The sequence below is a fragment of the Micropterus dolomieu genome, linkage group LG06 (genome assembly GCF_021292245.1).
Source record: "Micropterus dolomieu isolate WLL.071019.BEF.003 ecotype Adirondacks linkage group LG06, ASM2129224v1, whole genome shotgun sequence".
NCBI lineage: Eukaryota > Metazoa > Chordata > Actinopteri > Centrarchiformes > Centrarchidae > Micropterus > Micropterus dolomieu.
Window position 1 is genome coordinate 5,711,840 of NC_060155.1, and position 16,672 is coordinate 5,728,511.

A 16,672-nucleotide genomic window follows, 5' to 3' on the forward strand; every position below is an offset into this window, starting at 1 on the left:
AGTGTCTTTCCTTCTCTGGTTTAATTTGTATAGTATGAAGATAACTGCTGCAGGCTTTGGGTTAAAAAGAAACCCTCCATAGCAGTGTTACATTTTCACAAGTCAATCACAAGTAAGTGTGGCTTTCAACTGTAATGTCACAAACTCAGCTTGTCCCTGTAGAACTGATTAATGAAATCAGTCAGAAGGACAGCAGAGGCGGTGAAGTGGTGAAGCGTCACCTCCCACCTCCTGGTAGACACAGAACTCCCCTTCAGTGTTTTCCCGTCACACAAGTGTCGTGTTGGACTTGTATTTGTCCCACTGTAGTGATGGAACATGGTTCAGTCTACATCCACAGGAATACTAAGTAGTTTTGATCTTGTTTGTGTAGGAAGCAAACGCAGGGATTTTTTTATTTTTTGCGTGGACATTTATCCAGGATTACACTACATCTGTTACAGCAGTTCAGAGAGGAGCTTTTGATTAGAAGTCGAGGCGAGGCAATTTCCTCATGTGGAGGGGAATATAAGGTAAAAGGTACCAAGTAGTTAATGAAAGGTTGTATAATGAAAAGAAGGTTTGATGTTGATGGGTCAGGTATCTGTAAAGAGGTGGGCACAACAGTGGCCAGCCTCTCTCCCAGCTCTCTTTCCTCTTCTCTAAGCGATAACCTGCCATGGTGCCTGGTCCGGTTGATCTGGCAGTTGGATCATCTAAGGTCTGCTGCTCTTTAATCTAACCCGTCTTCCTTTTCCACTGACTGTATTTCTGTCATATGTAACACGAGTTTTGCCAATAAAGTCAGGAAAAACTCATGAAAAACAAAAGCGTAGCAAAGTTTGAAGGACCTACCGACTGATGCATCAACATGCGCTGACGGTTGCTAAGCAAATCCAGTTAATCTCAGCACTGAGGATCGTCTCTAAGAGAGCAGAGAATGACTTCCCACAGTTTAAAAACGTGTCGATCTGACTCTCTTCATAAACTGTTCTCAATCCCAGTCACATTTCAGAGTGTTACGGAACTTCTATGCATTAGTCAGTCGAGCTCACGGTCTCTTAGAGGAGAAAGCTGATCGCAGAGCTGTTGGATCAACTTTCAGCTTAGAGGGCCAGCACAGGGGTTTTCTCTTCTTCTTCCTGTTGCTTTCTCTTTAACATAGAGAGGAATAGACTGATGAGAGGAGTGATAAAAATACACATCCCCTTTGTAATGTTTTGTGTAGTTAAATGACTGTAACTTGGACAAACTGTGAAATAAATGTGAACTGTGAAGGTTCTCAGTCATCCGGGTCATAGTTATTCAAAGAAAGTCAAGGGCAGCTGGACTTCCAGTTGCCCTTGACTTTAACCTTCTTTGGATGTGAAATAAATGAGCTGTTAGACATCTTGAGTGAAGGATAAGTTGCACATTAATATCAACAGGAAAAAACCAAAAACCTCTCACCTGACATTGTTAACAGATGTTTCTTCCCCTCTCTCTGTTTTTCAAACTGTTTAGGAGACTCAAGTCGTGTTTCTAAAAGTAAATAGTATGATAAAAGCTCGGTTTGGCTGCTTGGTTTAAAAACGCTAACACATGACCTATGAAACGAATTAAACACTCCCAGCCACTCAAATTATTCACATACAGCATATACCAACCTGATCTCACAGAAATGTAAGTTACACAGCATGTCTCTTCATCATATGATAAGATCGAACGCCACTGTCTCATGATTACAGAGGAATTATTAAGTTAATTATGCGTCAAAGCTTTTATTCAGTAGTGGGAGAGCCGGTTAACCTGCATGTCAACTTCAAGGGAGCGATGTAATTAGGATGGATAGCCAGATGGGAGAGGTGGAAAGAGATGAAAAGAGCCATCCATCAGGCATTCAGCCCAGAGTCAGAGAGGAGACAACACCGATCTGTTCGCTCTTTATGTACCAGATTTTGCAGAAAAAGTTCATTGTTAATTCAGAAGAATATCATGTAAAAAAGAGTACTTTGCACACTGTACACACCCGTACAACCACGGTAGTGGCAGATGCAAATATGCACCGGATTATATTGAAAATGACGCATGTCAAATTTGTAGGTATGTTATATTGATTATTCTGATATATTACAAAATCTCCAACCCTGTTTTCCTTGAGCCCAGGTTAATGACATCAGCTGTTTCAAAGAATCTTTGTTTGGTGCAACCAACAGTCCAAAATCCAACAAAATTGAATTTATGATTACAGAAAACTGAGGCAAATTCTCATAAAGGAGCTGCAGCAACCAGAGATTTTTTGTTTTGAAAAATGAGTCAGTAATCAAATAGTTTTCTGCACATTAGTCATTTCAGTGTCACTTTGCACATAAAAAACAGAATGGGAATGCTGAAAAAATGTTGTTACTCTTGGCTGAGGTGGACAAGTTGGTGCATCGACCAAGTGCAATGGAAACAGGCTTAGCGAAGCACACTGCACCTCCCTCTAACTAACAAACATAAATCCCATATTTTCATCGAATTTCTACATTGATTTTCCACCATTTCAGGTTTGACTGGAGCTCTTTTATTTTGATTTTGTGCCCTCTTCTTCTGAAATGGTTTAATGGCACCGACTGGAGAATAACGCCACCAACAGTTTACCTTGATGCACCCAACTTCTAATATTGACATAACAGTAATGGATGGAAACACTGAGTAATAAAAATTTTGTTTTCCAGATTTTCTGGAAACTCTGTTATAATTTGTGCTATATTTAAATGTAACCTGACTTCAGTGCTCAGTGTTATTATCCAAATCACAAATCACAAACAAATATATCAACTTCAAGTACTGTGTAAAAGTAAAATGTAGTCAGTGAGAATATTTTCATTGTGTTTGTGTGTTTTCAGTCTTTTCCAGGTAACAGTAATGCAGACAGTGTGGTTCAGTACAAGCTGCAGCAGCCGGCGATCGCTCGCTTCCTCCGCCTCATTCCTCTGGACTGGAACCCCAACGGGAGGATCGGACTCCGACTGGAGACCTACGGATGTCCTTACAGTAAGTCTTTTCTTTTTCACCCGCCTGACTAGACTTTCCAGGCTTTTGTAAGAATGGACAGATGCTGACTAACGTTAGGGTGGTCTGTATCACCATGGCAGCACAGACAGCACACCTGCAGTAACCTGACCTAACCTTACTAGATCCAAATATACCTTACAGTAATAAAGTAATGAGTGAAGCATTATCAGAAGCATGGTGGTGGTAGGGGTAGTATTCAGATCCTTTAATTAAGAAAAAGTATCAATACCACAGTGCATTAACAATTAGTAAGCAGCATTTTAACATTAGCTGATCAGGGTGGATCAGGATTTGAAGTATTTAATGTGATATTGTGCTTCTTTGTCAAAATAAGTAGAAGAAATCTGCCAGTCTAGCTAGATTATTTCACGATTTCAACGATTTCCAAAATAATAAGGTTCACTGCTTAAGAAGATAAATGTCACTTAACTACGGAAAATTCATAAAACTATTTGACTTCTATTACAGGTTGAAATTACCCAATCGCACTGATTTCTTTACTTGTTTAAAGAAATTAATACATTTACTTTAAAATGATTTGTTAAAATTAAGATTTTAGTTTGAACTATGCAAAATGTTAATCCCCAAAGTAATTCCTCTAAATGTAGTGCAGTAAAATTTACAAATTTTCTCTTTAAATGTAACGGAGTAGAAGTATAAAGTAGCAGAAAATGGAAATACTCAAGTAGAAGAACAATTCATTTCACGTTGTTAAATACAGTAGTAACAGTAAATGTACATAGAAGTAGTTTTTTTCCACTCTTTGCAATTTACCCCCAGTAGAACAATAATCTCATCATAACAGTAGAGGCATGTAGTTACTGTAAATCTACAGACTTAATCCAAAATACCATATAATGTTGAAGGCATCCGGGAAATTGATTGTGTGTGTGTGTGTGTAGTAGGACTTTCTCTTTTAACTAAGGTTTTCACACCCGCTCTAAGTATAAAAATGATGTACTGTATCCTCTAAATACTTTCTAATAATTTAAAGTGCCGTACATACAATTTTCACAATGAATGACCTTATTATTTTAAGTATGTCCAACTGTTGTGTTATCTGTTTACATCACTTTCCTCACCAAAAAATGGTATATGTTTTCTTATTTAATTTCAAGAAACACAACGATGTACTGCCAACTGTTAAGTCCACCTATATGTTTTATTTCTCACCTCTGTTATTATCACTGGTAACCATCATGTTTCATGCTTTTCTCCCCTAAGCCGGAAAACACATTTTGTTTAATTGCTTCAGTTTTGATTCATGTATTTCACAACAGATTTGAGATATTAAACCCACATCACACTGTGTTTATACCTACATACACATATATATAACTTATTTCTCTTCTGTTTTTTCATGTTTCACAAAATATTTTTACTACTCAAACAGTTTCTTAATTGGATCCATTCACTCTTTGCTTAATCATAACTCTACCCAAAGAAGGTTAAAGTCAAGGGCAACTGGACTTGGTTGAAGATACTAGAAGACGTTTCATCCCTCGTCCAAGAGACTTCTTCAGTTCTGAAATGACTAGCAGGGAAACTCAGCTATTTAACCTCTGTGCGATTGTTTGCCAGGATCGTCAATACCGCTGGTTCGTTAGTGCTCCTGGCTGTGGTAACGACTGTCGTTATGGTCGTTAGAAACACCCATGGCCAAGTCTGAACGACCATCGTTGGCATCCTCACCTGAGACCAAGAGGTAATGCTTGTTTAGTTTCCTGAGAAGTGATGAAAGGACAGCATTGGGTGATGAGTGGTGGCGTAGACCCCCTCCTCTGTTCAACGACGGCTTCTCAATCCAGGTGTAAATGATTTCCTTTACACCTCTTTCAAACCATCCATCTTCTCTGTCTAAAATGTGCACCTGGTGATCCTCAAACGAGTGTCCTTTATCCTGCAGATGTAAATAAACTGCTGAGTCTTGACCTGAGGAGTTAAGTGCAATTTATACTTTTGCGTCAAATCGACGGCATAGGCTACAGGGCTACTACACGTCGAGTCGACGTGGACCGTAAGCTCTGTGATTGGTCGGCTGGGTAGCCTCGCAATGCCTCCGAGCCAACCGGAAGTCCCCTGCGCTTTGAAGTGACATTTACTAGTGAACCAAAACGGCGGCTGTAACACAGTGAATCAGTATATTTGACCATCCTAACACGAGTGAAATGACTCGTTTCGCTATCAGCATGTGATCCATTCTGTCGGTAACATTTGAAAAGGCTACACCAGCAGCACGTATACAATTTTACCCCCATTTACGTTAGCGGAGGGCTAAACTGGAAGTTAGCCTGCTCGGCCGGCAAAAGTCAACACAGTGGACGCTGTAGCGCTACTGCCGACTAGCGTTTGGGGGTGTAATCGCAGAATGACGGAGACACCTACGCGCAAGTATAAATTCATGTCTATACAAGGTTTCCACCTGGAGTATAAATGGGCCTTTAGCCCTTCTGTGTTGAGCCATGCATTTGTGTAGTGGCTGTTTAATTACACAAACTCATGGCTCAACTAGTCATTTCAGAACTGAAGAAGTCCTTTGGATGAGGGACGAAACGTCTTCTAGTATCTTCAACCAAGTCCAGTTGCCCTTGACATTAACCTTCTTTGCATAACTATGACCTGGATGACTGAGAACCTTCACAGACAACTTAATCAAACCTCATACTATCAAGACGTTAAACTCACAGTTTGAGTGAGTTTAAAGTCTTGATAATACATTAAAGATCGTTTTATGTAGTGTGTGTCACAAATAAATTGCACACATTTTTAAATGGCAAAATACAAAAAACGTCTGCAGCCATGCCTATTGTTGCAAGTAGATATGGACAGGGGAGAGACCAGCCCAGAACCACTGGCCTGCTTACAGTTGATCATTCGGGTATAGTATTATTAATTCATTATTATTATTATTATTATTATTATTATTATTATTATTATTAACAACCACAAAGACAGAGCCTGTGTTTTAAAGTTAATATATTACTAAATGGTTTTCATTTATTTTGGCTGACTTGTGGGCAGGTGGTCAGGGTGGATGAGTGGCATACAAAGATGAGGACTTTGACACCAGAGACTGGGGTTTGCATCCGGAGTCCTAGGGTTGGACAAATAAACAATCCTGAAAAAAATGCTTGCTATCAAAGGCTGTAGGCCAAATGCACAGCAGCACATGTGCACTTTCTAGGTCTTGTAAGCAAGAATATGTGTGCTCATTTTATTGCTAACTTGGTCCAAGTGCTAAGCACCCAATCATGTAAATGACAAGGTGCCATGTAGCTGTTGCCATGTGTGACAAAACAACTTATAATAAGCTTTCTCATCACTCATGAAAACAGGATAAAATCCAATTTTGGAGCAAATGAAATGAATTAATTTCAGCAGAGTGACATTTTGAAATGGGTGTGCGTGTTATTACATTCAGAATATATATTTATATATTTTCAAACAAAATGTAAAAATTGCTCTCTATGTGAAAGGACAAGGAAAAATGTGCACATCTCACACATGTTAAACCCTCAGTGATTTCCTTTTCTTCCTGCCCTTGCTCAACACCAAATTCTGTACAGAATTATTTCTACATACCTAATGTAAGTGTATTAAAACTCTTCAATCACCTATCTTAGTCCAAATCCCTAACTAGAGCAAAATTTTATTTATTAACTGTATTTAATGTTTAATATGTTAAACAGAATACAGTTCCAGTTCTCCCTGAGAGATTTCTTGTCGCCACCCGCCGTGCACTGCTAATAAAACACTGTGTGACACTATTAATCCAGATATGTATGTGTGTTTGTTGGTGTTTTTTTTGTGGTGGGGTGGTATGGTTTAAAAACCTTTAAGATATTGGTTTGAATGCTTCATGGATTTTCTATAGTATCTGGCTGATAGGACCATAAAGTCCAGACTACAGTATCTCTGTTTTGTCTTTCAGCCTCTGATGTGGTGAGCTTGGACGGCGGCAGCAGCAGTCTGGTGTACAGGTTGAGTCCCGGGCCGAGGCGGACGTCCAGAGATGTCATCTCACTGAAGTTTAAAACCCTGAGGAATTCTGGGACACTGCTGCACGCAGAGGGAGAGGGAGGACGCAGCCTCAGTCTGGAGTTAGAGAGAGGAAAGCTACAGCTGCTGCTCAGACAAGGTACAACACACCAGATACTGATGGCTTCTGACAGATAATGACATTTGTTCATAGATATTTTACAATGAAGTGTAACACACTGTGTAATCTGTATATATATATAAGGTTTATTTGCAGAACCACATCTATCTTTATTAGGGAAAAATGGCAGGTTTAAGAAGCGTATACTGTTGACATCTCCAGAAAAAATTAAAATGTAGCATGTAGAAACATTACTTCTGACAAAGACCATGACGTTTTCATCCGTGCCATCTAACAGCAACTGAAAAGAATCTTCAGTTGAAATTATTTTCTCAGCAAGAATACATTTTGTTTCTTCTAAATTTGACTGAATTTGTGTGTCACCTTATAGATATATTGGTACAGAACATCTGTATAAATTGGAGGGCAATATAAACTCTGAGATAACTTTAGATTGGTTGTGGTTGGGTGAGATGGACGACACGCACGCTGCCGCCTGATTGGTTTAAATCTTGGCTCACACTCTCTGCTGCTGCATCTCTGTCTAGTTACCGCCATGATGGATGTTACCCATTCACTGTAGCATGTGTTAGGGCCGGTCTTTGCAAGGCTTGATGCATGGCTTACAGAGCTCTCTCTGTGTGTGTGTGTGTGTGTGTGTGTGTAAATTGGGTTAAATCAGAGGTTGTCAGGCTGCCATGCTGAATCATCACCATATGGCTCTTCTCTCATCAGGAACCCCATCTGGCTGCGGAAATACTTTCTTCATCTAACCACTATACATTCCACAGTATACACAGTACATTTACTGTACTGTACTTACGTACGATTTGAAGTATTTCACATGAATCTTTCCATTTTATGCTAATTTATAATTCAACTCCACTACATTCAGGAAGTCAATGTTTTACTGCACTACATTTATAAGGCCTGGACAATCAAAACTGGTGAGAAAAACACTGTCTCTTTCCACTCATCCAGACTGTAATCAAAAACTCATTGCAATAAATGTGTTGAAAGGACAGACTTGTTTTATAAGGTCCACATCTCAACTTTCCCTTTCTTTGGATGAAGTTGTTTTTCCTCATTCAGGCTGCAGTCAAATATACACTCTCGCAAAATGAGCTGAAATATCAAAGATACATTTGTCCATCATCTTCCAAACTGTCTCTGTTTCTCTCTTTGAAGTTGGAATTGTCTCTCCCTGAAGAAAATCTAATACATTTTTAATGGTTGACTTTATTCAGCTCTTTGTACAGTTCCTTCTCTCAGCAGAAACACAAAGTTTCTCTTCCAGTACTTTGGGGGGATGGATCTACTTATTTGGACCGGCTGGTGCTCATCTATCATTAATGATGTCTCACCATGTTTCCTCTGCAGTAGGGATTATCACATATTTGGCTTCAGTTGTCAAAGTCTACTGTGCAAATATTCTATAGTCAATAATGAGATGAGAGAGGGTGACCTAGATGTGACACTTTCAGTGGGATACTGGGAAAATTTAAATATTCATCACAATAAAGAAGCTTTTATTGGCCAGGGTGTTCATTTCCCTCAGCACCATGTCAGATAATGCAATCTCCATAGTGAGATAGGAAAATCAAATTTTTATACTCCGTCTTGTTACCTCCTTCTTTCTAACCACTCTCCACCTTTTCTCTTCCAGGCAGGACTTCATCCCCCGAACCCCGGCGTCTTGCTTCCCTCGGCAGCCTGTTAGATGATCAGCACTGGCACCATTTAGCAGTGGAGCGGCGCAGCTCTCACCTCAACCTCACTGTGGACAAACACACAGAGAGGGTTCAAATCCCTGCAGAGTTCAGCCACTGGGACGTTGAGCAGGTGTGACAAAATACAGGAAAACCCATTACACACACACACTTTAAACATGATTGTGTTATCCCATTACACCACACACTTTTCAGGAAATCACAGGTACAATTATTGAATTCCCAAAATTACATAAAGGGAGTTCACATAATGTAATTCTATTATTTAATGTGCATGCAACCCTCTGTAGATGTCTGTGTGTTTTTTGTCTCCATACAGCTCAGTGTAGGGGCATTCCAGAGCCTTGGGCCTCAGAAACCGGCCGTTTCCAAGAGGAACTTCCATGGCTGCCTTGAAAACCTGCTGTACAACGGCCTCAACCTGATAAAATTAATTAAACACAAAGACCACCAAGTTACTCTAATGGTAAGTTAATTTAGTTAAACACAACCACCTACATGTGCAGTGGGGGCCACTTTGATCATGAAATGGTGCTGTCAAGTGTAGCGAGTCAAATATTTTCATCATTTTATTAAGTGCTTTAGCATAGTGTGTAAGTGTAAATTAATGGAAATTAAAATGCGTTAAAAGCCCTGAAGCTATAACCACATGACTACCAACTTGCACTGATGGTAATATAACGAAGGCCTAGCTAAACACCACAACCACCAATACACTGTATTAACAATTAATAAGGCATAACAATTATAAACAGAAAGACCTGTATTTTGATGTGCTATGCTATTTTTCTGGTAACTACTGACCTCAATTAATTGAAGGCTACAGTGTGTGCAGACGTGAAAAAACACAACATGTTTGCTTACTGGTAGCTGACTACAACATTAAGCTAGTGTTGACCTGAAATAAATGGTTCAGCCATAGGTTCAAATTACAGGTTAGTGCAAGACAGGTTGCATTTTTTTAATAATGATAGACACAACTTACAATGTACCGTATAAGTAATTAATACAGTATTTGTCAATTCTTAACAGAAAGACCAATGTTAATGTGTGATGCTAGTTTTTTGGTAACAGATCCCAGTTAAAAGACAAAACATGCAGTCACAGTAAGTTAGCTTATTGGTAGCTAGCTTACAACTGGGGTAACCCGAAAGATCTTGTTCAACCAACAAGTTAGTCTAATGTAAGCAATACTTCTATATTGGAAAACCAGGTGGAAACCTTGTATAGAACCTAGACTCAGGGTGGGCCTGGTGCTGCTGTCACCCACAAAATAGGGACTACAGCTGCAGCTAGACCTCCTGGAACTATACTGCCAGAATTGGGCCCTGGCAGTAAACCCCCAAAAAACTCATATCATGATCTCTTAGAAAAAAAAAAATACCACAAAAACAGATTCATCATTTCACTCTAGGTAACACCACCCTAGATCACACAATGAACTACACCTGGGCCTTCAAATTACAGCGTCAGGGAACTTCTGTATGGCAGTGAATGCATGAAAAGAAAAAGCTTGCAGAGCTCTCTATGTAATTTAACAGAAATTATAAAATATAAGTATCCTAATTAAAATCTGATGTATAATATCTGACAGTGTTATTAAGCTCTCCATGGAAGTGAAGTCTGGGGTCCACTCAGTCATCAGTGCTACAACAGATGGGAGAAGCATCCCATTGAGACCCTACATGCAGAATTCTGCAGAAACATCCTACACATTCAAAGAAAGTCTCCGACAAATGTGTGTAGGGAAGAATTAGGGCGGTTTCCACTAATAATTGATACCCAAAAAAGAGCACTAAACTTTCTGATGCACCTCATGTCAAGTCCAAACCAATTCAAGTCTCTGAAAACCCAAGAGCTGAACCTGGAAAAGAGCAAATCCTGAGACTAACAAATCCTGCATCATGTCACAGACACCTTTTTCAAGCCAGCACTGATTTATAAACACCAATTAGAGTAAACCAAATTATCACTCAAAGCAAAGTGTCTGACTTTGTTGACTAACCATTGTTTCTTCAGCTGTCAAAACAAGGAACCAGTAGTCACTAGTAGTAGTGATAATGATAAAAGTAATGACTTTGAAAACTGTACTGAAAGTAAGGAAAATTGCGAATGGACTGTACAAAATATAATAGGAAATTATTGAAATGTGAGCAGAAGTTTGTGATGTATCACGCTCATACTCAATGTGTAGACAATGGTACAGCACAGTAGGCTATACTGAGGTCTTTAAAGTGATGCGATGTCTGTGTGTCTATGTAATGTAGAAAACAGCGGCTTTGTGTTGTTAAAGCTCAGTTTCTTCTAACTCTTAGGGCTCTCAGGCTTTTATCTGAGGGGTACAGCATCAATGACTGGACATGGGCCACTGAAACCAAAATCTGCCAGACTGCCACAGAATGTGGACCCCCAGAAAATTGCTTTTGATCATTGCTAAAATATTCTGCTTGGGTTTTTTGTGACTTTTTTGTTTGTTGAATTCTAACCATTATTCAACAAAGTGCAAACGTAACCACAGACCAGCATGTCCATCTTTTAGCTCTAGTTTCTTGTGGGTTATGTTTTATTTTGTTTTAAGTCTTAGGGTTATTTGTTTAGTTTTTCTTCAACTGGTTTTTATTTGTCTCTCTCTTGTGAATGTGTGAGTATCAGATTCCCCAGTGGGGTTCAATCTTACATAACATTTATTCATCATATTACAACAGGGTTGTAAAATGAGATGCGGTTTGTAGTTCCCTTTATGCTACAAAAAGCAAAAGAAACAAAGAGTAACACTCTGCACTGTAGTTACTGGTTGTTTTAGATGCTGATGCTAAATGAAGCAAAGGACAAAGGAGTGTAGACAGTGGTTAGACTTTCACTAATGCCTCCTCAACTTGGCCATTAGGACCTTCAGTTTCTACATTGAAGATGAGTGGAGCAAGCTCACCAGAGAGAGGCTGTGAAGGGTCTCTGCAGGGAGTAATAAATGCTCTCTCATTACGGCCCAGGCAGAAGAAAGAAACGTGATTTCTTGGTAAAGAGGTTCAGAGATTTCACATGCATGGCTGAAGATCTAATAGAGGCAATTTGATGTTGGTACTGTGGCTCTTAAGGTACTATCCACAAAGTTATGGTCCAATTTAATGCAGAGACTAAATAGTGCTTGAGATGGGTCTGTGAGGGTGCTAAATGAAGAAAATAAGAGTATGGGTGAAGGAGGACTAGTGTGTCAGCGCTGTAGTAGACGTTTGAGTTTTTTCAAGGTAACTTTTTACTTTGTGTTGTGCAGTAGCCACTCCAACATTAATTATTGTATAAAACATTAACTGCACCGCAAAGACCCTTTAAATGTCATCTGTGTTTCCAGAGCATTCTAAAGAAAGCAGAATGATATTCCCAGCAGAGTCTGGGATGTGATATATTACTAATGCAGCCTTAGCAATGGACCTGGTGTTATTACCACTACTCCAAACAATGCACTGTAACAGAGATGTCAAGATACTGTGGTACTAGGCTTACTGTATTTAGTCTCTTTCTTTCATTTTCTTTCTTTATCTTCTACCTCCAAGCTAGGTGACTTTGGTATTTTCAGCTTTCTTTCTTAATCTTAGTCTAAGCCTTGCTGTTGTCATTATGGTAATACCAGTGTCCTCTTTGAGGAGACTTGCTGATGAGATCATTGTGACATGAGGTCACATCGACACGCCCTCTGCAACTGATTAATATTCATGTTTTATGTTGTTTATCTCTCTAGTAATCATTTTTTTCTGTCCCACCTCCTCCTCCTCCATTCTGCATGTTTAGGGCAATGTGACCTTTTCTTGTGCTGAGCCAGTTTCCGTTGCCGTGACGTTCCCCGGCCCCCAGAGCTTCCTCCAGTTACCGGGAACGACGGCGTCCTCCTCGGCGGGCATATCCGTGGAGTTCCAGTTCAGGACGTGGAATAAGGCGGGGCTTCTGCTCACCTTCATGCTGCCTCAGGAAGGGGGCGTGGTCTGGCTGCACCTGAGTGAAGCCAGACTCCGACTACAGATCCATAAAGCTGGCAGGGCGCTGCTGGAGCTCAGCGCAGGTCAGTCTTGACCCAAACCCCCACACCTACACTTCATGCAGTGTACAAATATAACAGTAGCAGACTTATCACTCTGGACTCTTAGTAAAAACAACAATTCCTTCACAGACAGCAATAGACAAAAGCAGGTATCTCATTTCTAGCCAGTGACCGATAATTTTATCATCTGAAATGACAACCATTGCTGGGGCGCTCCCTTAGTGGCACACAAATTACAAAGCTAACTGATTACAAACAATGGTGACCTTTGAGAGAATGGACACGCACAGTCCAATTTGAAGGAAGTTCTGATATTAGCTGTCCTGCACACTCCAATTTAATAGAGCGCCACTCTACTGACTTATACATTAAAAAGTAGTAACAATATCACAAAGCTTCAAGCAGGGTGTTTTTGATGAAGGTGCATGAATTCCTGGTCAGACTGGGAAACAACATTTATCTTTTTTGGAGACACTTTATTAACATTATCCAACCTGCAATTCAAAGCCACCTACCAGGAGTGGGATTTGAACCCACGAGGTCTCATGTCCATTGCATCTTGAGTGCAACACCTTAAGCACTCTGCCATCCTGGTGATGCTTGTTTGTGCTTTGTAACAGAAAAAAAGTCAATAATGTGAAGATAAAATGCCTGCTTTTGTCTGTTTAAGTCAGTAATCGAGAGCATACACCAGAAATGGGGTCTGAACCCACAAGGATCTACAGTATGTCCATTGCATCTTCAGTGCATCGCCTGAACCACTCGTCCTTCCTGGTGAAATGAGCAAGTGCTACTAAAGGCAAAAAACATGCAGAAATGTTGAGTTCAGTTACTGTTTTCTCCATCAAGAGCTGCATAAAATATGCATATTTTTAGGGATACAAGGATCAGTATTTTAATTAATAAATTCCTAAATAAATATTTAATTTCAATGACAAAAGATCACTGCAAGCAAAGCAAGTTCAACATACCCAGGATGTCGTTTGGTTATCTGGCTTCACTATGCCTAATGATTGCAATCACGCAAAACGGTCACCCGATTAACCCATTAAATGAATGTGTTGCTTAGATATATTCTTATGCCGTGTTTGACAATTTTAGCCTTATTCTTTCAGCTGCAATAGCTGTGTGTTGGCGTTTTGACACAAGAACTTCTCAGCTCTTCAAAGAATCAGATTTATTTATTTAATGTTCTCAAAAAAGTTCCAAACATTGTTCTAAATTAACTTCATAAAGCAATGAAGTGAAAAATCTATTCATGCTATAAAAATGCTCAGTGGTGGAAAGACTCTATCTTAGCCACGGCTGTCACATTACCTGTGAGGCGCTACATGATCAGTCTCTATAAAATAAGCAACAAATGCAACCTAAATATATTATTATAGTAATATTAAATATAATTTGAAGACCAAAATAAATGCTCGATGTATCCCAGTAAATTTTATAGTCATAGAACTGAAAATCCAAGATTTAACCTGGGGTGGCGATGGTGGAGTGGACACATTCTTTTGCTGTGGGAGACCGGGGATCGAATCCCACTGTGACACTCAAAGTGTGAAACAATGAAATACTCGTTTTCAGGAGAACGTTTTCAGGAGAAGTAGTAACAATATCACAAAGCTTCAAGCAGGGCCTTTTGGATGAGGATGCATGAATTCCTGGTGAGACCGGGAAACAATAATCCATCCATCCGTCGTCACCCGCTTATACTGCTTACAGGGTCGCGGGGGGAAAAATAATGTTTGTCTTTTTTTTGAGAGACTTTATTAATATTATCCTACCTGTAATCAAAAACCTCCTACCAGGAGTGGGATTTGAACCCACGAGGACTCACATCTATTGCATCTTGAGTGCAACGCCTTAACCACTCGGCCATCCTGGTGAGATGAGATAAGATAACAGGGTAGAAAATGTCTAAAAATGTTGAGCTCAGTAACTGATTTCTACATGAAGACTTGCAGGATAGCATCTCACAGTTGCAGATTTGTCAGCTGCACATCCATGATGCAAATCTCCCGTGCCACCACATCCCAAAGGTGCTCTATTAGATTGAGATCTGTGGAGGCCACTGGATTACAGTGAACTAATTGTTATGTTCAAGAAAGCAGTTTGAGATGATTTGATATTTGTGACGTGGTGCAATATCCTGCTGGAAGCAGCCATCAGAAGATGGGTACACTGTGGTCTTGACCCCGTCTACATAACTGAGTTGTTGCCAAGTGATTGGCTGATAAGCTGTTTGTGTTAACAAGCAATTGAACAGTCCTAATATCAAATCAAATCAACAATTGTAATTCTATGCTCTCGATTACTGACTTAAACAGACAACAGCAGGCATTTTACAGGACTGTTCAATTGGTGTACCTAATAAAGTCACCACTTAATGCATTTCATTGCAGAAATCTTGGTGATCCTCCCCAACATTCACAACTCATTACCAGGAGTGGGGTTCGAACCCACGAGGGCTTTTGCCCATTGGATCTTAAGCCCAACGCCTTAACCACTCGGCCATCCTGGTGACTTTTGCTTAATTACGATAAAAGGATGGACATGGTCAGCTACAATACTCAGGCTGTTATGTTTAAGTGATGCCCAGAGTGTGCCAAGAAAATATCCCCCACACCATTACACCATCACCAGCCTGAACCGCTGATACAAAGCAGGATGGATCCATACTTTCTTGTTGTTTACACCAAATTCTGACCCTACCATCTGAATGTCACAGCTGAAATCGAGACTCATCAGACCAGACAATGTTTTTCCAATCTTCCATTGTCCAATTTTGGTGAGCCTGTGTGAATTGTAGCCTCAGTTTCCTGTTAGCTGACAGGAGTGGCACCCGGTGTGGTCTTCTGCTGCTGTAGCCCATCTGCTTCAAGGATCGACGTGTTGTGCATTCAGAGATGATATTCTGCGTACCTTGGTTGTAACAAGTGGTTATTTGAGTTACTGTTGCCTCTCTGTCATCTCAAACCAGTCTGTCCATTCACCTATGACTTCTTACATCAACAAGCCGTTTTTTTCCGCACAACTGCCGCTCACTGGATATTTTCTCTTTTTCAGACCATAGTCTGTAAACCCTGGAGAGGTTGATCAGTAGATCAGCAGTTTCAGAAAGAGCGCCACAATCCACGCCACTATCAAAGTCACTTAAATCCCCTTTCTTTCCCATTCTGATGCTCAGTTGGTATTAAGGGGCCCAGAGTGTGCCAAGAAAATATCCCCACACCATTACACCACCACCAGCCTGAACCGCTGATACAAAGCAGGATGGATCCATACTTTCATGTAGTTTACACCAAATTCTGACCCTACCATCTGAATGTCGCAGCTGAAATCGAGACTCATCAGACCAGACAATGTTTTTCCAATCTTCCATTGTCCAATTTTGGTGAGCCTGTGTGAATTGTAGCCTCAGTTTCCTGTTAGCTGACAGGAGTGGCACCCGGTGTGGTCTTCTGCTGCTGTAGCCCATCTGCTTCAAGGATCGACGTGTTGTGCATTCAGAGATGATATTCTGCGTACCTTGGTTGTAACAAGTGGTTATTTGAGTTACTGTTGCCTCTCTGTCATCTCAAACCAGTCTGTCCATTCACCTATGACTTCTTACATCAACAAGCCGTTTTTTTCCGCACAACTGCCGCTCACTGGATATTTTCTCTTTTTCAGACCATAGTCTGTAAACCCTGGAGAGGTTGATCAGTAGATCAGCAGTTTCAGAAAGAGCGCCACAATCCACGCCACTATCAAAGTCACTTAAATCCCCTTTCTTTCCCATTCTGATGCTCAGTT

General features: G+C 40.2%; 1 protein-coding gene and 3 non-coding genes across 8 annotated transcripts in view; 1 reads left to right on the plus strand and 3 right to left on the minus strand.

Annotated features, from left to right (window-relative positions):
- The window catches only part of LOC123972662 (contactin-associated protein-like 4), a 122,340-nt gene that overhangs the window by 50,046 nt on the left and 55,622 nt on the right, over positions 1 to 16,672 (plus strand). For all 5 annotated transcript variants that reach the window (XM_046052230.1, XM_046052231.1, XM_046052233.1 and 2 more), the window contains exons 4-8: positions 2,850 to 2,997; positions 6,950 to 7,156; positions 8,784 to 8,959; positions 9,167 to 9,313; positions 12,634 to 12,901. In XM_046052230.1, the coding sequence (XP_045908186.1) occupies positions 2,850 to 2,997; positions 6,950 to 7,156; positions 8,784 to 8,959; positions 9,167 to 9,313; positions 12,634 to 12,901 (946 nt within the window). The remainder of the gene's footprint in view (positions 1 to 2,849; positions 2,998 to 6,949; positions 7,157 to 8,783; positions 8,960 to 9,166; positions 9,314 to 12,633; positions 12,902 to 16,672) is intronic.
- Positions 13,393 to 13,475, minus strand: trnal-caa. Its single transcript has one exon. It is a non-coding gene; the product is annotated as a tRNA-Leu (tRNA).
- On the minus strand, positions 14,680 to 14,762 carry trnal-caa. Its single transcript has one exon. It is a non-coding gene; the product is annotated as a tRNA-Leu (tRNA).
- trnal-uaa lies at positions 15,316 to 15,398 on the minus strand. The gene has a single exon. It is a non-coding gene; the product is annotated as a tRNA-Leu (tRNA).